The 21525-nt window shown below is 43.5% G+C and overlaps 1 protein-coding gene across 1 annotated transcript; it reads left to right on the top strand.

Moving 5' to 3' along the window:
* Window positions 1-110: 110 nt before the first annotated feature.
* On the top strand, window positions 111-20647 carry DCUN1D5 (defective in cullin neddylation 1 domain containing 5). Its single transcript, XM_048493889.1, has 8 exons — window positions 111-421; window positions 6356-6447; window positions 8765-8835; window positions 9863-9954; window positions 13328-13436; window positions 13518-13622; window positions 14868-14970; window positions 16618-20647. Exons 1-8 carry the CDS (start codon window positions 345-347, stop codon window positions 16671-16673), a joined length of 705 nt encoding a protein of 234 aa, XP_048349846.1. The 5' UTR covers window positions 111-344; the 3' UTR covers window positions 16674-20647.
* The last annotated feature ends 878 nt before the right edge of the window (window positions 20648-21525 follow it).

The raw sequence follows: 21525 nt of genomic DNA, 5'->3' as shown, positions 1-21525 counted from the left end.
GGGCAGCTACCGGCGCTATGGGCGCATCTATGACTTAGGCCACGCCCCTCTGTTAGCTCCGCCCCGCTATAGGCGGGGCTAGCGCGGCCACGCCCAGACCCGCCTGGGGGCCGGCCGAGGGACGCCGCTGTCACTTCCTGCTCCCACCTCCCCGCGTCGGAACCTTCTCCGCTCCTTGCCGGCGCCGCTGCCGGGTCTGGGCACAGCCGCCCCGTCGCGCCCCCTGCCCCGCTGGGAAGGAGCGAAGCAAGCGGGGCAGCTGCAGCCACCCCCTCAAGGCCGGCCGCGGCAAAAGGAGGAGGCGGCGGCGGTGGCCTCGGGGCTCCCCTCCCAGGGCCGGGGAAATGCCCGTGAAGAAGAAGCGCAAATCTTCCGGGCAGGCCGGGGACGACACGGGCCTCAAGCGGTGCAAGATTAGCAGGTAGCGGCCGGGCAGGCCCAGCTTTTCCCGGGGGTGGGGATGGAGGCACCCCGCAGCGGCCTCCATGATGTTTTCTGGGGCTCTGGTCCCCGTGCAAAAGGAAGGCTTTAATTTCAGCAGGAGGAGGAGGAGGAGGCGCTGCTTCCCTTCTTCCCCCCGCCCTCTGCTCCCCTCCCCTTCCTTTTCCTAGGCACCTTTGACATCCATTATATCTATGTATGGGGATCCTACCAGCGCTGGCTCTCCAGTCCTGCCCTCGACTGTGGCCGGGTTTGTAGGTGTGTGTCCTTTTAAAAAGCCCTCTTGCATTTCTCATTGCCTCTCCCTCGCTTTTCTCCATGCAGCAGAAAGTCTGGTTCTCCTAATCTTCACACCCCCATTTTCTACATGGAACAGAGAACCTGTTCCTCCCCATCTTCACCCCCCCCCCCGTTTTTTTCCTACAAAGAGCAGAGAACTTGTTTCTCCCCCCCCCCCTTTCTACAGGGAGCAGAGAACCTGTTTCTCCCCATCTTCACCCCCTGTTTTTTTTCCTACAAAGAGCAGAGAACTTGTTTCTCCCCCCCCCCTTTCTACAGGGAGCAGAGAACCTGTTTCTCCCCATCTTCACCATTCCCCAGTTCCTCTGGTGGGCAATGGAGGTCCTTTATATCTATTATTTGGTCCTTTTTCTGGAGATACTGGGGATTTTCTGTGTGTAAAGCATTCGTGCTCTGCTACCCACCTCCCCCAGCACCATGGTGTTCTTAACGAACACAAGAAGCTGCCTTATACTGGGTATAACCATTGATCTCTCAGGCTTGTTTGCTCTAACTTGTAAGTAACGGACTCTTCAGGCCTCAAACAGAGATCTTTCACATGTCGATCTGTTTCATTGGAGATGCCAACAACTGAACTGAAACCTACAAGCGAAACCTACAAAGCACAGGTGTCTTACCACAGATCTTCCAGTTTGGGGTAATGGTTAAGAGCAGCAGACTCTAATCTGGAGAACGGGGTTTAATTCCCTACTCCTCCACATGAGCAGCGAAGTCTTATCTGGTGAACCAGATTTGTTTCCCCATTCCTACTCTCCTGCTGGGTGACCTGGGCTAGTCATGGTTCTCTTGGAACTCTCTCAGCCCCATCTACCTCACAAAGTGTCTGTTGTGGGGAGAGAAAGGGAAGAAGTTTGTAAGCTGCTTTGTGACTCTATGGTTGAGAAAAGCAGGGTATAAATCAAAACTCTTCTTGCTCTATGAAGTGTGGTATATATTTATGGTACCAAGGTGTTCTGCCACTGACCGCCTGAAAGATGGGTGGTTGCCCATATTTACCATGGCCTGGCTGTACTTCCTTTATAGCTCAAGCTCTGTGATTCTCAGTACACTGGGGTTTGTGCCTCTGACTTCTGATAGGCCTTTCTACTTCTGGCTTTTCTTGTACAGTTAGATCAGGGGTAGGGAACCTGCGGCTCTCCAGATGTTCAGGAACTACAATTCCCATCAGCCTCTGTCAGCATGGCCAATTGGCCCATGCTGGAAGCTGATGGGAGTATGGACCTATCTAAAATAGAGTCCCCAGTTAGATGGTATCAGGACTTAACAACCCTTCTCAAGTGAGAGGCTCATGTATACCTCACAGTTCTCACCTCCCTCTTCCAAAAAACTACCTCACTACTTATTTAAAATGGAGGTCTTAGTAAACATGGTGCCTTTTAGTGTATGAAGCAAGTTCCTGTCCCAAGGAATTTTTCAGTCTGCCTGCAAACCTATGTCTGTGGGTTGTCTTGTCTTTCATCAACCTGCACCATTGGTATCTTGTACTGAAGAACTTTTAATTAGCCTTAAGAACTATCCCCATCCCAATGACATATTCCCCATTATGTCCTGAAGCTTTTTTTCCTGAATAAACCAAAATGCAGAGAAGGATCTTTTCAGTCCAAACAGCAACTTACCCTCCATCTGTCTTCCCTTACATTTCAGCTTCTGACTTAGAGTTGAAGACACTGGAGGATAGGAGTAGGCAGCTGAGATTACAATAAGGGACAGCTTTGATGAAGCCTCTGTGAAGAGGGGTGTATGTTGGTTTAAATAGGCTGGTTAGCTCAAATGTAAATTTTCATTTTTGCCAACTTAAAATTGGGACTTTGTTTATAACAACTCGTTTATGAGCAACTCGTTTATGAGCAAAAATTGGGACTTTGTTTATAACAACTTGTTTATGAGCAATTCTGTACCATTTTGTGTGAGTGTGTGCAATCAAGTCATAGCTGACCTGACTTTAAAGGCAAAAGACGTTTGGAGGTGGTTTGCCATTGCCTCCCTCCACATCGCAACCTTCGTATTACTTGAAGATCTTCCAGCCAAATACTAGCCAGGTGCAGGGCTAAGAGTATGTGACTGGCCCAAGACCACCCAGCAAGCTTTCATGGCAGAGTGGGGATTTGAACCTGTGTTTACCAAATCCTAGTCCCACACCTTAACCACTACACCACACTGGCTCTCTGCATTGTACTTCACCACTGCTATTATGAGGAAACTCCCTTAGAATTTCAGAAAAGCAATTTTACAAGCCCAGTTAGCATGTATGCAACAGGGGCTATCCCAGTATAGTCTTGAAAACCTCAATGGCAGGAGATCCTTGAAATCTTTCTAGATTATTTTGCTTTTATTCTACACTTACTGTACAGTTCTGTGCATATCTACACTGAAGTTAGCGAGCATAGGAGTGATCACATTCTTATTCTACACTGTACTGAGGAACTTTGATTAAGATCTTATAGGCAATTTTAGATCCCATAGGGTTCCCCAAAATAACAAGTTTTGCTCCATTGCTGATGGTGTTGTTCATCTCAAGATGACCCTTGGGATCTCTTCCAACTCTATGATTCTAGAGTTGGAAGAGACCCCAAGGGCCATCAAGTCCAATGCAGGAACACGCAATCAAAGCACTCCTGACAGATGGCTATCAAGCCGTTCTTCAAAAACCTCCAAAGAAGGAGACTCCACTGCTCTTCGAGGTAGTGCATTCTACTGTCAAACAGCCCTTACTGTCAGGAAGTTTTTCCTGATATTTAGGTGGAATCTCTTTTCCTTCACCTTGAACCCATTGAAGATACCTCATAGATGGAGTTCTCGCCAGTTTATCTAGACACTGATAAGCTTGATCTTTATAGTTTGCTTATGCTTTTTGGTATACATGGTGTCATGCCAACCAAGTTCAGAAAAGCGAGTTCTGTTCTACATGTGGGAAGGGCCTGTGCCTTTCACAGTGTCAAAGAGGATGGCGTTGGTGAGAGCTTCTTCTACCAGAGCACTCCTTGAAGATCAGCAAAATAATTTGTGCACCTGCAGAAATGATCCAGTGCTTTTATGAATTGGCAAGTGTCGTTTCTGTACCGGACAATCCATTGTTTAGCCCATTGTCTTACAATCCATTGACAGTCTGATTCTAAAACTTGCCTCAGCAGTAAGGAAACAATGCGCTTATGATGGCACACAAGTCAGTGAAGCAATATAATAAACAAGTTCTGCCATTTTTTATTAACATTGAAGATTAGAATCAGCAGAACCTACATTTCGGACCAGAGGGAATGATGCAGTGAAAGTCAGGGGTTGCCAGGTTGCAATTCAAAGAAACATCTTCTCTGTAATGTCCTTACAGCGAAGAGAAAGATTCCACTGTCTCTTTTTCTCCCTTGTTTCCATTGTCCACTACTCTGGCTTGCTGTGGCACATAATTTCTCAGCGTGGAGGATTTAATGCTGGGAAAAGGGGGCTACTGTAGGGGCGCAGATAATGACTGCAGACAGTCTACAGAACTGAGTATAAGAGAGTACAAGCCTAAAGGCAACTGTACCCATGTGCACTCCTAGCACAGTCACACCAAAATTAGAAGAGTGATTGGTCATAATAATAGTACTAATTTGTTCTTTATTAGGAGCATTTATTGCTGATGTATATGTAGTTAAAGAACCAAATGAACATGTACTCAGACTTTCAATTTGCTTGTACTTTAAATATCACATCAATAGGTTCCTCTCAATTTTGCAATGTAGTTGTAGATGTTCAGCTTCTGTACTTATTTACATTAAAAATGTGTGTTGCTGGGGGTGGGTGTAGGTGTGTGTCAGAGGTCACCCAGGATTCAGACTTCCAGTTAAACGTGCACTTTTTAACTAAACGAAACTGATAGATGTGGGCTTCCTTGTTACATGGCCTTTAAATTGCTGGCTCAGATCTTTCATTTACACTTGAGAAATTTCTAAAGCTGAAATCGTCAACTTTGACAGCAAAAAGTCCCCTTGAATTTGTTGGGAACTTTTGCAACGGGCTTAGGGTCATGCTCAAATTCAAGCCCGCAGGCACCACTGTAGTTGTAACAAAAGGTACTGGGTACAACCACAAAATTTCAGGGAGGGAAGTTACACGTGGCTCTTTACAGTAACTCTTCAGCATTTCAAGATGAGGCTCTGATTAACAGGATGCCTTTTAAAATTAACATATATTAACAATATTTTCTTGCACATGCACACAGTGACACAGCAACGATCCTTGTGCTTTGGTGGTAGCTGTTGCTGAAGCAATTGCATAGCCCAGGGGTAGGGAACCTGCGGCTCTCCAGATGTTCAGGAACTACAATTCCCATCAGCCTCTGTCAGCATGGCCAATTGGCCATGCTGGTAGGGGCTGATGGGAATTGTAGTTCCTGAACATCTGGAGAGCCGCAGGTTCCCTACCCCTGGCATAGCCAATCAGATCTTCTATGGACCTGGGGGGCAAAAGCTTCACATTCTAAAAAAAAATATTGGACACCAGGAAAAGTGTTGGTAGGAGCCAAGGTGCCCTCAATTACCATGCTGGGGACCCCTGCTCTAATTGGAATTTTATTTTACTTGTCTGATTCATACCCTGCCCTTCAGATGTGCTTTCAAGCAGCCTGCAAAAGAAACAATGCAGTCAACGTCATAAAATGTAATGAAATCTATCACTGTAAAACCTGCATTAAAACATCAGTCGCCATCCCACCTAAGGAAACAAGCAGGTCTGCTTGCTTCAATAATTACAGTGTAGAGTACAGTGTCTCTCTTATGGCAGTGAGAATTCTCTGAAATCAGAACTGTTAACAAATTGTCTCCTCTGTAAACCCCAAATGTGGCCACCAGAAAGGGCAGAAAAGCTGGACCCAGAACAAGAAATATGTTAGATTTTAATGATCAGTGAGAATATATGTGGGGTATCTCATAGGGATTAGTGGTTTGTATCTATGAACAATTGTGCCATCAGGTTAGAAAATAACAGGAAATTATATATTTGTTCAACTGCAGATTTGCAGTGCTTGGCATTTGGTTCTATAATTTATTCTGCCAGTAATTTAATATTTAAGACGTGATTCAGCTTATTTGAATGTGCTTATTGTGAATAACGGTTAACACTAATACTGTTAAAGATCCTGTGATATATGTATCCAATGAGCCCAGGTACAAATTGTCATATAAATATATCTGATTATTTGCTTTAAAAGGTGGTTAAAAATACCCTTAGATGACCTGTCAAAGAAGCTTAGTTATTGTATTTCCTATCAAGGGCAGTTTATGAGTTCTTTTTCTTGAATTAAAAGTTGCTGAATCTAAATAGGCATATACATAAACATTGTCTGTTGAAACTTGAAAAACTTGACTATGAGAATAAAAGTGAATTGTTGACCTGTCACGCTGGTGTTTGGATAATATCCATTGTCCTTTTGTATTGTCAAGCAAATACACTTACAAAGACCGTTGATCGCACTTTGGTACTTATGGTGTTATTTAGTCCTTCGTAAAACTTACGGAAAAGAATAAGGTTGAACATGACAAATGCATTTGGAGCAAACTCTTTTGCCCTTTTTAATAAGTGCATTTTCATAGCGAACGTGACAGTAACTTTTTTCTTGGCCTCTTTATATTTTTGTAAGCTACTGCAGGTCGCAAGCTTCTAGTAAAGTGATAAGTGGAGAGGACCATTTTTCAAGCAAGAAGTGCCTGGCCTGGTTTTATGAATATGCAGGTATGAAACTGGTGCTTATTTTCAATTCCTCTTTGTTGATACAATTAATGAGGTATAATGTATAATTTAATTTTTTCAAGGCACGTTAATGATGAGTACTTAGGCACAATGTGGTTAGTGGTAGTATCCAAATTCTAAAATCCAGTTTTAGGTTTTCCAGGCCGCCTTGACAGTTTTTAGCCACCTTGTCTCATCTTCCTTCTTTGGTAACTGGGAGCCCAAAGGAAACAGTAATAGAAATCAGCACCTGTTCTTCTCTGGTGGCGGAAAGTGCTGGCGAGTCACGGCTGCCTTATGGTGATCCTACAGGGTTTTCAAGACGACAGACATTTAGAGGTGGTTTGTCATTGTCTGCCTCTGCAGGGGCTGAGGGAGATGTGAGAGAACTGGGATGATCCAAGGTCACCCTTTAGGCTTCAGGGGAGGAGTAGGGAATTGAATCCTTCAGATTAAAACCACAGCTCTTCTCCACTTCACCACACTGAGGCTGATTCTGCACAAGCCGAGTACAACAGGTTGTGTCAGAGCACTGATGTAACATGTGTCTGATCATCAAAGTCTAACTGACAGCTGCCTGAGAGATAACACCTGACACAGCCTCATTCTGGGTTTAATTGGTAAAGAACGGTGATTGGCCAGTAAACAAGATATAAGGCTGCAGGCTACTGAGGTCCGTCAGACACTTGTCTTCGCTTTGCCTTGCAAAGCACTTTGTCTGAGTGAGCTATACTTGTGAACTAATAAATGTAGGACCGCTTCTGTGAGGCTGAGCTGCTGTGTGCGTCTGACTTCCTACTGTGTTCCAGTATATTGTGCTGCTCTGCTATAGGGCATTTACTCCATACCTTCACAGGTTGAGACCCTTTTAAAAAGTATTTTGGGGGGGGGGAATTCCCACACAACTTGCCCCCAAACGCTTCTAACCCATTCTACATGCCAGAACCCGGGTTAAATGAAAGTTGCTAAATTAGCGACTTTTTTCTTTGACCCGGGTTTCAAATGCTTCCTGCTTGCCCGTGCAAACTGCAACAAGCAGGAAGTGTTCAATCCCCAACCCTTTCTGCCATCATTATGGTGGATTCTCCAGGCAGCCACTACCAACAGCAAAAATAAGGTTGATTCCTGGACTGATTCCCTGCTGTAATCTTCCTGTGAACGCTTGTCTGTATTACGACTGTTTCCGCTACTAAGTTTTCTGCTGTGTGCAAAAGGATTAATCTCTACCATTCCCTAAAACATACTCTAACAAGAGGATGGCAGCGTGGCTCACAGGATGTTGTTTTATCTTTGTTCTATGTTCAAGGCTGCTATGTTGCATTTTTCCCTTCTCATTTTGTTTGTACTTGCTTGTCAGTCTAGATTGCACAGATTTATACTTGGTACACCTTGTCTCTATGATAGAGGCTCACGAGCCAATGTGCTTGTACAAACCAGAGAGATTCAATGACACTTCAATAACTTTTTAAGGGGTACCTATCTTCCTTAAACCAGAACTCTAAAATGCAAGATTATTCTTTAGACCTAATTTCAGATTGTATCTGGGAAAGGAAGAGCCACAAAGGATGTTGAATGTTAGAGGTCAAATCTGGGGGTGAACATGAAGCTAGTGTAGATATTAAGGGAGAGGCATCGAATGCTCAGAATGAGAAGTGAATGATTTTGGTAGCCAAGAGATAGACAGAGCTTGCCAGGGCCAGCAAATAACAGTGGAAGACCATTCAGGAGGCGGTAGCAGTTGCCACAGTAAGATGCCCAGAGACTGAAGGAAGTAAATGGCTGAAGATCTGTTTGTATACTCAGATACTCAGTAACCTCTCAGCTTGCTTAGCTGTCTGTTCTTATACCAAAGGGGGGTTAAGAATTGGTGAATAATTAGGAGCTTTATTTTGCCCCTGTTTATTAGTGATTATGTAAACAGGGGCATGTTGTTCTCTCAGGAAGTGGCTGATGTTCAGAAGTTAAAAGCACATGCTGAACTGAGTTGATGATATGAGGGGTGTTATGTGAAGAATCCTCAGATACGTTGCCTCAGCAAGGGTTCAGTTTCATATTCACTTGCCCAGTGAATTTGGACGAACACATTTGGCCGCATGGTTGGATCTTGGAAGCCTTGTCTGTCAAAAGCTGCAGAACAAAGGGAGAAAATAGCTTCAGGGAGAGAAAGAGTTGTGCATCCCCTTCCCCTTTTGTAGCTTCTCTGCCACATATTTCTACCACCCAAAAACGTTACGCTGCCAAGAGTCTACTTTGGCCATAAATGAAAGACGCAGGTATGACTTGTGTGTCATCCATATCTCAACCTGCTTTCTTCTTGAAGGTGATGATGAAGTCATAGGGCCGGAGGGAATGGAGAAATTCTGTGAAGATATTGGTGTTGAACCTGAAAACGTGAGTTGTGCTACTGGAGATTTCTAGTCATTTAGTAAACATTGCATATTTCCAACTTTCTGTTTGCTCTGGGTTCCTAAACAACCATGGAGCCCTCATTTTTATGTTTTGATATTGGGTTAGATGTAAGGATTCATTATTTCATGCTGTGCCCCATTGCATGCATGTTACTAATGGCTGGTGGAAAGGAAATGGTGTATAGTCCATCTAGGACAGGGGTGGCCAACCTATGGCACTCCAGATGTTCATGGACTGCAATTCCCAATTGGCCATGCTAGCAGGGGCTGATGGGAATTGTAGTCCATGAACATCTGGAGTGCCATAGGTTGGCTACCCCTGATCTAGGATAACTCAAGAAGGATCTTATGAGTGACTGTATGACAGTGATGGCGAACCTTTTCAAGACCGAGTGCCCAAATTGCAATCCCAAACCCACTTATTTATTGCGAAGTGCCAATGCGGCAATTTAACCTGAATAACCCCCTCGAGCAGGGGCCAGCCTGCTGTAGCCTCCAGCAAGTCCCACATGCGCCGCTCTGCACCTCTCTAGCATCTCTGCTGCCTCTGCCCCCCCTCCCCCCGGGCAGCAGCCACCTGGAGCACAGGCACCAGATCCGCCAGCCAAGTCCTCCCTGCTCGCTGAGGTGCACGCACATCAAGTCCAGCGGCCCAGCCTAGATGTGTGGGGCGATTTCCCCCCCACATGACGAACTCTGTGTACGCTTGCCCACAGAGGGCTCTGAGTGCCACCTCTGGCACCCGTGCCATAGGCTCGCCACCGCTGCTATATGACAATGCCTGAAGTCCTCCCCCTTCCTTAAGTTACTGGAGAGATTAAACTATAAAACTGTACGGAAATGTGAGAAACTGCCACGGTTGAATGATTTTTGAATTCACCTTTATCATGAATTCAAAGGCATTTGAGTTGCTATTTCAAGAATGAACCAAATATTGAACAGAAAAGGTTTCCGGTAATCTTTTTCCATGTGTACTTATTTTTTTCCCCTTTTTCTCTTCATCCATTTAGATTATTATGTTAGTTTTAGCCTGGAAACTGGAGGCTGAAAGCATGGGATTTTTTACCAAGGAAGAATGGTTGAAGGGGATGACTTCATTGCAGTAAGACTCATTTGAAATGACATTTGTGTGTTGTGGGGAGGGGGAGGGGAGAGAATTTTTTTCCTTTCCGTTACCCAGTAACTTGGTTGATTGGCTGTGAGGACGTCCATTTTAAGCAGGCTGCTTAGTCAATCACTGAGTGTGCCTGCCATGTTTCATGTTGGTGGTTGTTCCCTGAGGGCCAAGCTAGACAATTCTAGTGGAAAGAAGCTTTAGAATATAAAGTGGGAAGGAAGAGGAATTTGTCTTAGAATTCTCTCTTAACCGCAAAATGGAGGACAGTTGGGAACATATAACCCTTCTCCCACCCACCCCTTTGACCTCCCTTCAGGCCCAGGTAGCAGGGGGAACGCTCCCATATATATATTGGTGATGGCTGACGTCATAGCCCTGTGCAGGTTTTGTTGCTACTGCAATCATGTCTTCAAGAGTGTTTGTTTCTCCATAGCAGTGAATTGTATCTTACCCTTATTTACAACATTAGCCACCATTTCCATTAAAGGTTGTCAATGGGTAATGCAGGAAGAAGTAAAGGTCAGACATACAGTGGAGGTGGGGCTTAATCTGCTACCTGCCCTAAGTATTTGAAGCAAAGGATTTGATTCCCCCTCCAGGGGCGTAACGAGGCAGCCCTGGGCAAACTGTAGCCCTGGGCAAAACCTGAGTTGGATGCCCCCCCCCCCCCCATGGGCAGCCAGTCCACCACAACCAAAAATCTTTTGCACCAGGACATTGGTGCCTGCAGGGGGTGCATTTTTAGACATATCAGCACCAAAATTTCAGCATATCATCAGGAGACTGTCCTTATGCTACTCCCCAAGTTTAGTAAGGTTTGGTTCAAGGAGTCCAAAGTTATGGACTCCCAAAGGGGGTGCCCCATCCCCTATTGTTTCCAGTGGGAGCTAATAGGAGATGGGGGCTACAGTTTTGAGGGTCCATAACTTTGGCCCCCCTGAACCAAACTGCACCAAACTTGGGGGGTGCCATCATCTCCAGATGATACCCTGAAATTTTGGTGCCGATACATCCAAAAATGCACCCCCTGCAGGAACATCCTAGAAATGTACCCAAGAATCTTTGTTCTGCATTGAGTTTTCTGCATTGCTGTCAATGTTGGTTGCAGGTTGTGGGGGGCACACTTCTGAAGGCACAGTCTCAAAACTTTCGGGGTTTCATCAGGAGACTTCCCTAATGATACCCCCAAGTTTGGTGCAGTTTGGTTCAGGGGGGCCAAAGTTATGGACCCTCAAAACTGTAGCCCCCATCTCCTATTAGCTCCCATTGGAAACAATGGGGGATAGGGGCACCCCCTTTGGGAGTCCATAACTTTGGACTCCCTGAACCAAACCTCACCAAACTTGGGGGGTAGCATAAGGCCAGTCTCCTGATGATACGCTGAAATTTTGGTGCCTCTAGCCTAAAAACTGCACCCCCTGCAGGCCAAAAATGGAAAACCACTAAAATACCCAAAAACGAACCCAGCATTTTGATGCCTTCCCCCCCCTTCCCACAAGGTGATGCCCTGGGCAGCTGCCCACCTTGCCCAATGGGCATTACGCCAGTGTCCCCCTCCCTTCCCTAATCATAGGAGAATAAAACCTGTGTACATTGCCCCATAGAAGTCAGTGGTTCCACTTCATATTGAGTCAACAATTTTACTCTCTGCTAAGTCTTGCCTTGGATCTGAATCTTAGTAATCTTAGAGTGTGATAGATTGTTACCAGAGGTGGGATCCAGCAGGTTCTCACAGGTTCCCGAGAGTAGGTTGCTAATTATTTGTGTGTGCCGAGAGGTGATTTTGCCATGTGATTTTACTAATTGGTGATTTTGCCATGTTATTTTTGCCTTAGTTACGCCCCTCCTCTCAGCAGTAGCGCGCAGAACTTGAAGCAGTCTAGCAGGAGGTGCATTGGCGTGTGTGGCAGCCTAAGCCTGCGTGCATTCGTTTCCAGCCCAAGGACTGGTGCAGCAGCTGCGTCCGTGCCACATCCCCCAGGAATGCCCCGCCCAGGAATGCCTGGCCACACCCCCATTGTGCCCTGCCCAGCCCCATTGGCGCTACGCCACAGTTTGAATCCCACCACCATGGGAACCTGTTACTAAAATTTTTGGATCCCACCACTGATTGTTACAGAATATTGAAGAAGTGATGGTGGGGAATGTTGGGTAATTTGTTTCTTGTAGGAGGGTGTTCAGCTCCAGTCTAAGGAAAATTCCTGCTTCTGAGTAATTCGTTAGAAAGACTCAGTATAACAGCATGTTGCAATTCATGCTTTTTGAAAGCATGGAACTGGGTCAGTAGGCTAATAACTTGTCCGTCTAGTTCCTGAGCATGTAACGGCTTGCTTATAACATACTTGACCTTCCTCTTTCCAACTGGTCATCTAAGCAGACAAAAAAGAGAGATGTCATTATTATAATGCATTTCTGTGTGGATTTTTTTCCGAACTATATTTTGCTTCTCTTAGTGATCTTTTTAAACAGTGTCATAACAGTGAATAAAGTATGATTCACAGCTGAGTTTAGAATGGGTCCTATTGACTTATTCTCTTATAACCCATCTGTGAGATAAGTTTCACGTGGAGATGAGCAGTAGCTGCATTCGGGCATTACATTAAGCTGTAATTAACCAGGTTTGTTGACGTTGGGCTAGAACTCAGCCTGTTTGCCGTGCAGTGCTTGCTCCCTCCCACCTCCACTAGCAGATGAAGATTGATCAAAAACTACTTGATTTAATCTTGCATCATGTAGACGACTTGGCAAATGAGAATTTCTTCCCCCTCCACAAACTAGGATTCTGAGCCTCAGCTTGAACTCAATTTATAGTCCTGGATTGTAGGGAGGAAGCAAACTTCGGTTTGCCAAAACACCTTCATCCAGAACTAGACCTTAATCTTGTGAACTGGACCTTAATCAAGGCAAGCTAAGAGTAAATGTTCATGCCCAGTAGATAAGCTGTTTTTTCTAGATGCACGCAAAGTCCTGTTCAAGTGCACTTATTGCCCGAATGTAATCACTATTTTGAAGACTATGTAGCTATTTTCCATATGTATTAAGTATATCTTTCTTCAGTGTGTTGCTTCTAGCATACCAGTTGTCATAGATGATGAGAGGCCTGTCAGTAAGTGTAAATATACAGGTCACAAATGTTTACAATTTGATTTCAGATTAATACCTGATCAAAAATTGAAGTTGTCTTCATATTAGGCCCAAGTAATGTTATTTATGTAAGAGCCAGGAATGTGACCCAGTGTGTTCCTGGTAGTCGACCCATATCTGTCCTGGTAGTAGATACTGTGCTATTTTTTTTTAAGAAAAAAGGAAAACTGTATTTCCCATTCCATCATATGTTTATCGTCACCTTTCATTTTAGATGTGACTGCACAGAGAGACTGCAGAGTAAATTTGATTTTTTGCGCTCACACTTGAATGACATTTCAACGTTTAAGAATATCTACAGATACGCATTTGATTTCGCAAGGGTAAGTACATCAACTCCCTAAGAAAAAAGTGACCTCAAGAAAGTGTTGTTCGTGTTCTCAGTCTTGCTTTTTTAATTTTAGGATAAAGACCAGAGAAGTCTTGATATCGATACTGCAAAATCTATGTTAGCTCTTCTACTAGGAAGAACGTGGCCACTGTTTTCAGTATTTTACCAATATTTGGAGGTATGCATTTTTTGAAGCTATCCAGCATAACCAACAGGGCAATCCTTAAACAGTGTTAGACCCTTCAAAACCCATTGATTTCCCTAGAGTTAAAAGGGTGTGACTCAGTTTAGGATTGTGCTGTTAATGATCTACGTGTTAGTTTGACCTTGACTTTGAATAAGCCTGGTTATTGTAGCGCTGTACAGATGACAGCCCTATGCATTCATTAAACGGCCAGGGAAGGAAAACCTATATGAGCATGCTGACTTTACCCCCGTTTGTGCTAGTCAAGAGAGGCGAACTTTAATCTGGTGAACTGGGTTTGATTCCCCACTCCTCCACATGAAGCTTGCTGGGTGACCTTGCGCAAGTCACAGTTCATTCAGAACTCTCTCAGCTCCACCTACCTCACAAGGTGTCTGTTGTGGGGAAGGGAAGGGAAGGCAATTGTAAGCAGCTTCACAACTCCTTAAGGTAGGGAAATTCAGGGTATAAAAACCAGCTCTCTCTTTTCTGAGTGATTTTATGAAGACAGGTTGGAACCAATGCTCTTGGGTTCAAACTTATGGCCCACACACTCAGTGACTGTGTAAGGGCTGTCATTTGTACCAGATTTTTGTTCTGTAGAGACTGCAGGTATCTTGTTATCACTGGCTACCATTTACCTTTTTTCCACTTGCTCCAAAAAGGGAGCGAGGTGTAGTGGTTGAGAGCAGGTGGACTCTAATCCAGAGAACTGGGTTGTTTACCCACTTCTCCACATGAGTGGCAGACCTTTCTCTAATGAACCAGATTTGTTTTCCCACTCCTACCTTCCTGCTGGGTGACCTTGGACTAGTCATAGTTCATTCAGAACTCTCTCAGCCCCACCTTCCTCCCAAGGTGTCTGTTGTGGGGAGAGGAAGGAAAAGGAGTTTGCAAGCCCTTTTCAGTTTCCTTACAGGACAGTAGGGGGGTATAAGTTTAAAACTACTACTCTTCTCCCTTTCTTCAATCACTTTGGATATTGGGGAGAAAAATGAGGTATAGATAAACTAAAGAAAAAGTCCAATTTCTGTTCTGAACTTTAGGGTGTGTGTATATATAACTTCAGGGTATAGAGAGAGAGAGAGATATATAACCATATATTCCACTTAAATGTCCTGCTAAGTCCTCATAAACATTTCCTGGATAACAGTAATCTCTTTTGAGGAAAAACTTCTTGTATTTACTTTCCTGTGTCTGACTCAGTCGTGACTGAGAGATTTGTTGGTTTCCCCACAGCAGTCGAAATACAGAGTTATTAACAAAGATCAGTGGTACAATGTGTTAGAATTCAGCCGAACTGTCCACGCAGATCTTAGCAACTACGACGAAGATGGGGCATGTAAGTATTCCAATTTAAATCAAAATGCTGGGTTTTGTTTTGAAGAATATGGGGACAAATAATGTTTCTAAACAAAAACAGGCCTGTAATATAAAAATAAAATTCATTGATCTTATTTTTGAAAGCGTTTTTGCATAACTGTAGGAACTGGTCATGTTCACAACATCTCTAGTACTTTTCATGGTACTAAAGCACTTGACAGTCCTATGTTAAGCTAGTCCTGCACAGGCTTTTGAATTAGTTTATGAGCAAAGATATTGACATTCTCAGGACTGTACCTTGAGTGTAAAGCAGTGGTTCTCAACCTTCCTAATGCCGTGACCCTTTAATACAGTTCCTCATGTTGTGGTGACCCCCAACCCTAACATTTATCCATTTTACAGATGGAGAACACTGATGCAGAGAGTCTTAGGCAACCCCTGTGGAAGGGTTGTTCAACCCCCAAAGGGGTCGCGACCCACAGGTTGAGAACCACTGGTCTAAAGGCTGTGTTTGCCTTTGAACCTGTGTCTCCAGCATGTGAGATGTGAGGGACCGTTATTCTCCTGACTAGGTATTATGGTGAGTTTAAGTATCCAGTTGCCTCCCTGGCAAGTCTACTTACCAAGAGCTTCCTGTCACCAACCTACAAAAGTTAAATTCCCGTTTTGAGCAGAATATTCCTAGCAAGCATAAATTTCATTTCAAATACCTATCTATGGCCTTTTCTTCTGTCCTCTGATGGATAAAAGGATGAACGATTCAGACACATTTATCAGCAAATACTTTTTTCAGAGTTGCACAGCATGGTACAACTGATTACCTTCTCTGCTCTGTAAGTGATGCTTGTAACTGGCCAGTCCACTGGAAGGGAATACAGACTAGGCTGAATCAAGTGATGTAGCTGATTTGTGGCTTGACTCCTGTCCCGTGTCTCAAAAAGTGGTGGTGACTTTGTAAACATTTGCCTCAAGAATGCATGCCTATTTTGTCCTCAGCATGACTTCTTAAAAGTCTGGGTTGGAATGGAATTTGTGGGCCAATTAGTAATTTCTCTGGCCTTGACCCAGTGATCTGTCAAAAGAAGAAGAAAAAAAGTTTGGATTTATATCCCCCCTTTCTCTCCTGCAGGAGACTCAAAGGGGCTGACAATCTCCTTGCCCTTCCCCCCTCACAACAAACACCCTGTGAGGTAGGTGGGGCTGAGAGAGCTCCGAGAAGCTGTGACTAGCCCAAGGTCACCCAGCTGGCGTGTGTGGGAGAGCACAGGCTAATCTGAATTCCCCAGATAAGCCTCCACAGCTCAGGCGGCAGAGCTGGGAATCAAACCCGGTTCCTCCAGATTAGATACACGAGCTCTTAACCTCCTACGCCACTGCTGCTCCTGAAGAAGATGCTTGTGAATGCAGATTCCCTCCCAGCAGAAGTTTCTGTGACCCCCTTCCCTAGCTATTTTTCCACATAGTCCCCAAGCCCCAGGAATAATTGTTCTGGGGGTCAGAATGGATTGCTGGAGGGAAAAAGATCTGGGGTGGGGGGAAGAATGACCCCTTGTTGCATTCCAAGGCTTTTATAAATCCTTCCAATTGTAACTAATGGAAGGCATCTGAAAAGCTTTAATTAACCCACAACACAGCAATATGTAACTGACATTGCTCCATTTTTCAGGGCCTGTACTTCTCGACGAATTTGTGGAATGGCAAAAGATTCGCCAAGCATCATAGCGAAAACAGGTCTGAAAAAATGCTGGATCTTGCGATGCCCACCTCTACAAAAAAAACTGAGTTAAAACCAAGGGTCCACATCCTTATGAACTTTATAGTAATTTTTTTCTTTTATTTTTAAAGGAAGCCTTGTTACATGCGAAACAGGCATTGAACCACACCTCTTCAGAGACTGAAAGTTGGGGATTTTTTTTTTGTCTTGAGTTTCAATCATTTCAGAACAATAAATGTTCAGATTTTAACAGTCTTAAAAGTGAAGGACATCCCTTGTGTTAAGAGTACAGTTCTGCACTCTCAAAACCAAAATATTGTAAGCTATGTTGGAAGTGCCCTGTCAAGAGGTGTTTGAATTTCGGAGAAGCGTTTTGAAAAGCATAGTAGGGTATGGTTCAGGTATGGTAGGTTTTTTTTTCCTCATGAAATGGCTGTCTTTTTGAGAATGATTGTTAATGTTAGGCCTGGGTAGTGTGTTACCGATACTCCACCTCATTTGTGCCATAGGCTGCCGCTTTGCAAGGGTGCAGCCTAAATTTTAAGTACTTCAGTTGCCATCAGTGCGGGACTAACACTGGAACCTTTGCAATCCACTGCCAGAAGATGACCTACCCTTTATTCGACCCACCTTTAACTAAGACGGCGTCTATGATAAAGCAACTGCGAGTTCTTAAAACAGTCATTAAATTGTGGTATTTTTTTCCTTTTCACTGTAAACAGTTTGTACAGTTTTTACTCAAGAAAAAAGAAAACCTGGGAAGACTTAGGACAAATCTAGGACCCGTTTAATGGACACTGGTTTCAGAACGTTCAGAGTATGACATTCTTTCCTTCCAGGTCTCCAAATTTGGGCAACTGTATAAGTAATACCTGATAAGCTGGCTGCATCTCAAAGTTGAGGTAAAAAGTGGCTGCACTTCCTTAACGTGGTACATTGCTGCCTGGCAGGAACGCGAGAAAGGAATTCTCTGTGTATTTGTGTGTGTGTTGACTTAAATGAGCAAGTGTAGAAATCTGAAGTGCTGAACTGAGCTCTGTATTTGAATACTTGAGCACCATCAAGTGCCATATGCTGAACTGTTACTTGGATAAATGTTAAAATTGCCTCCCTGCTTTGGCCAAACACAGTCATGCCCATGGCTTGCTTTTCAGTATGTAAGCCAACTGCATATGTGAACAATGATAACCAGTTAATAGGTGGGCAAAGGTTCAGGAAATAAACTGGCATCCTGTCAGCCACTGTCAATTCAATTTGCTGTTCCAATTTGTTCTATCATTTTTTTTTAGTGAACCTGGATCAACTTTGTAATATGTGGAGATATCCTCAGAGCTTACCAAGATGAGAAGTGATAGTATTTGCCTCAGGATAATAAGTGTATTGGTGTGCTCTAATTAGGTGCAGATAAGAAAAGATAAGCTCTTTGGGGTCGGGGGGGGGGGGTAGATTTTTGTCATTGTTTTTGGAGTTTTACTCCAGAATCTGTTTTTGGTATTTTGTAGGAAAAATCTGTTCCCACCCCCCATTTATTTTCTCTTAGTTTTGCCTGCTAATCAGGTGTCTGACCAAGTTAATCAGAGATTACCTTTTGAATCATAGGGGAGATGACTTTACACTGTGGTGTTTTCTGCTAAAGAAAACTGCAATGCAGGAATGAGGAAAAGGAGCAGGAGGAGAGGAAACATATCCAGACTCACTGCTGTGGCATCTCATGTTGTCTTTGGTTTACCCCACTGCAATTTTTAAAACCTGGGGAAACTTAGCCTCATGTGAACATATTGGGTTGATCTAACATTTTTTTCCTGGAGCTGGACAGAAAAACTGCTAGTTTGTATTTGGAGTCCGTCATGGCATGTCACTCCCTTGGAAATCTCTCAAAGGCTGTATTCACAATTTGGGTATAAGTCCTATTGGACTGAGTATCACTTCTGATGCGTAGAGTTGGCCTGCAAGTCTGGTAATCAGAAAAATAACCTTGACTAGTGCAAGTTGACTGTTTCCATGCATCCATTCCACTGATTTGGACATTGCTTTTCTACTACCCATATCCAAAGTGTCTAACCCAGAGTTCCTCAGCACCACGGCTCCTGCCACTACTTCCCTTGGAACCTGTTGAGCTTTGCAGAAGGTGGGAAAGGCTATTGTAAGACAGGGCTTGCGACTGGTTGCTTTCATTCTATTGAAAGGGTTTTTCATTGCTCTGATAACAGGCAGCCATTGGAGGATCAGAAAGACAGATAAGCACCTGGGCTTTCCTTAAGTGGTGTATGGCTCCATTCTCTCTTCAGGCTTTCCTTCTTTCAGGAAGTCCAAGGAGAAACCTATTGTATTTGACTCTGCAACCCCAGCTGCAACCATTTTGTGGCGGTGCTCACTTTCCCCTCTGAAAATTCCAAAGGTGCCCACAGGCTCAAAAAGATTGGGGACCCCTGTCTAACCGCCAAGCAGTTGCTACATCCTGATCTCCAGAGAGTAATAGGTTCGTAGCAGTTAGACACTTTGAACGTGGATAGTGGGAAATCTGTAATTAAATCAGTGGCATGGATCTGCAGAAACGCTTGAGGTTCCTAGCTGATTCGCATGAACATTTCAAGAAGACATTATTGAAATGGTAGCCTTTGACTGAATATTTGTTATTTCAAGTTTTCCAGAATAGGCTGTTCTTAGGGTGGAGTCAACCTAAGGTTGGAAGCACTGTGGGAGTAAGGTGACCTCCTCCCCAAACAAACACACAGACTCACCTTTGTAGTTTTTCTAGCAATGGTATTACATTGCTTTGTATAACATCCATTTTCTCAGTTGAGGTATCTTCTCAAGTGTTGATCTGGATTGTAGGAAGCAGTGTGAAACGGTAACCAGAGGTAATCCTGACAGGCAAAGCATTCATTCTTTCCCATTGCTTTGCCATGATGCTTTCCACAGTAGCTCGTTCTGATGCTACTGTAGTATACATGCTAACTTTGATGAAAGCCTCCCCTACAGATTGAATGGGACTCACTTCTGAGGAAATGTGCACGGGACTGAACTGCTGTTTCCACTCATGTTATCTGCCTTGCATTCAGCGTTGTTGGAAAGTGGAGGTTTTGCCCTGCTTCCTTGCAGCATTGTGGTGCATTTATGCCTCTCCAGGACTTCCCTGGCTTTTCTCTTAATTTTTCTCAAACTTGGTTTGCTCGGATGTTTTGGGAAAGAGCACAGTAAAACTTAGATGGCTGCTCTGTGTGTGTGGAAAAGAACTGGCCCATGAATACCACCATATTGCCATAACACCATATCAATGAAAGGGGAGGGGAGGGCGGCCTATTTAATACATTAAATTAATTAAAAGTTAGGTTATCTGAATTCCCAGTTTTCATTTTAAGTCTCTAGTCCCCTCTATTGTAGTAATGTCCCTTTCCCCTTATATCTCTGCCAACAAAAGGGCTAGAGATGCGTTAAAAATGAAAGGTGGGAATTCAGACAGCTCGGCACACATATAAAGTTATACCACTATTCAAGGGACAATTTTAAACAAATTGGAAAAGCTCAGGTGACCTGGGGGAGAGAATGGCAGTGCTGAGAGACCGGGGCAGGAAAATTGGGATACCTGCCATGTGAAAGTGCCAATGTTGCACTTTTATCATCAGCCATACTAGCAACAGAAAATACACTAGACTTACTTTGTGTGGAAACCATCCTAGTCACTCTAGTTAGCACCCTGTTCCTTATGGTTTTCTGGAAAACATTTCTCTTAAAATCTCAAGGAATCATGAGAACCTGACTTTTTATAATGTAAACAAAACAATCTCTAAATCCAGGTCACAGAAGCTGTTTTAAGTAATCAGGCCTCAAAGGAATTGGTACTAACATGGTAATCGTCAAGATGTTATGTCAAGCAGTGGCAACATTTTAAATGTGAAGGTTTTTAAATTGCTGTGTGTGACTTGTATCTCTGAGGTTTTATCCATATTCTTATAATAAAACCACATTTCAGGGATTTCCACGTTGGCGTTTGTGAGTGAGTTTTTTCGGGAGTAAGGGGCATGCTGTAAAGAATACCAGTGAGTACAGGACAATGAATTGATTTTGCTGAAAGGTAACTTCATGTTTCTTTTTTAAAATTTTACAACAAAGGTTCCTACAAAAAAGTAAAATCTAGCACAGGACAATACAATTACGAATTCACGTTAAAATAGTATGTAGGTAGGTACAAAGTCATTTTAACAATGTGACCATAAGTAATTATTTTGAAATGCATAGCAAATGTTAAGTGGGCTGATACTAGTTTTAAAGGACACTACAGCTTTTATGGGTTTAAAAAATAGCTTTTTTATTTCACTATCTCATATATATATATATATATATATATATATATATATATGCCCTATTTTGCCCTATATATATATTAAAAAAATCAACAAATGCAGGATAGTTTGAAACTCCAGCAATGCCTGGCTTCTTTTGTTAATTCCATGAGTTTGTTTGTGTCCTTTCTGACACGACCCTTCAATTTGGATCACATCTGCAGTTCACTCTTCTAAATTCAGGCATTTGTAATAAATGAGTATCAATAGGTGCAAATTTTTTAAAAAGGCGATAGGCACAAAAATATGCCATAGGAAAACAAAATAGGGCAAAAGTATAGAAAGACTGAAGATGAGAGAAATATACATGCCTTACAGAATAAGACAAAAATTAGACACAAGAAGGGAGTTAATGAAAATTTAGCAAGAAGGGAAAGCCCTATTGATCTTGTTTTTGCCACCTCTTTGCCTTCCTTCTGGTCACATTCTTTCCTACCTCCTCCCCTCAGCCTCTGTCTACTTTTAAAATATTTTCCCCATAATTCTTTCTGCTCTGTAGCTATTGCTTCCATTCCCT

This window comes from Sphaerodactylus townsendi, linkage group LG04 (genome assembly GCF_021028975.2).
Source record: "Sphaerodactylus townsendi isolate TG3544 linkage group LG04, MPM_Stown_v2.3, whole genome shotgun sequence".
In the NCBI taxonomy this organism is placed as follows: Eukaryota; Metazoa; Chordata; class Lepidosauria; order Squamata; family Sphaerodactylidae; genus Sphaerodactylus; species Sphaerodactylus townsendi.
The sequence above is the reverse complement of the archived record's forward strand: the minus strand, read 5'-3'. Positions and strand labels throughout refer to the sequence as shown.

Coding starts and splice junctions, on each gene's coding strand:
- DCUN1D5 (XM_048493889.1), top strand. CDS start 345: ATGCCCGTGAAGAAGAAGCGCAAATCTTCCGGGCAGGCCGGGGACGAC. Junction 6,448..8,764: donor CTGGTTTTATGAATATGCAG/GTATGAAACTGG, acceptor TTCTTCTTGAAG/GTGATGATGAAGTCATAGGG. Junction 14,971..16,617: donor CTACGACGAAGATGGGGCAT/GTAAGTATTCCA, acceptor TCCATTTTTCAG/GGCCTGTACTTCTCGACGAA.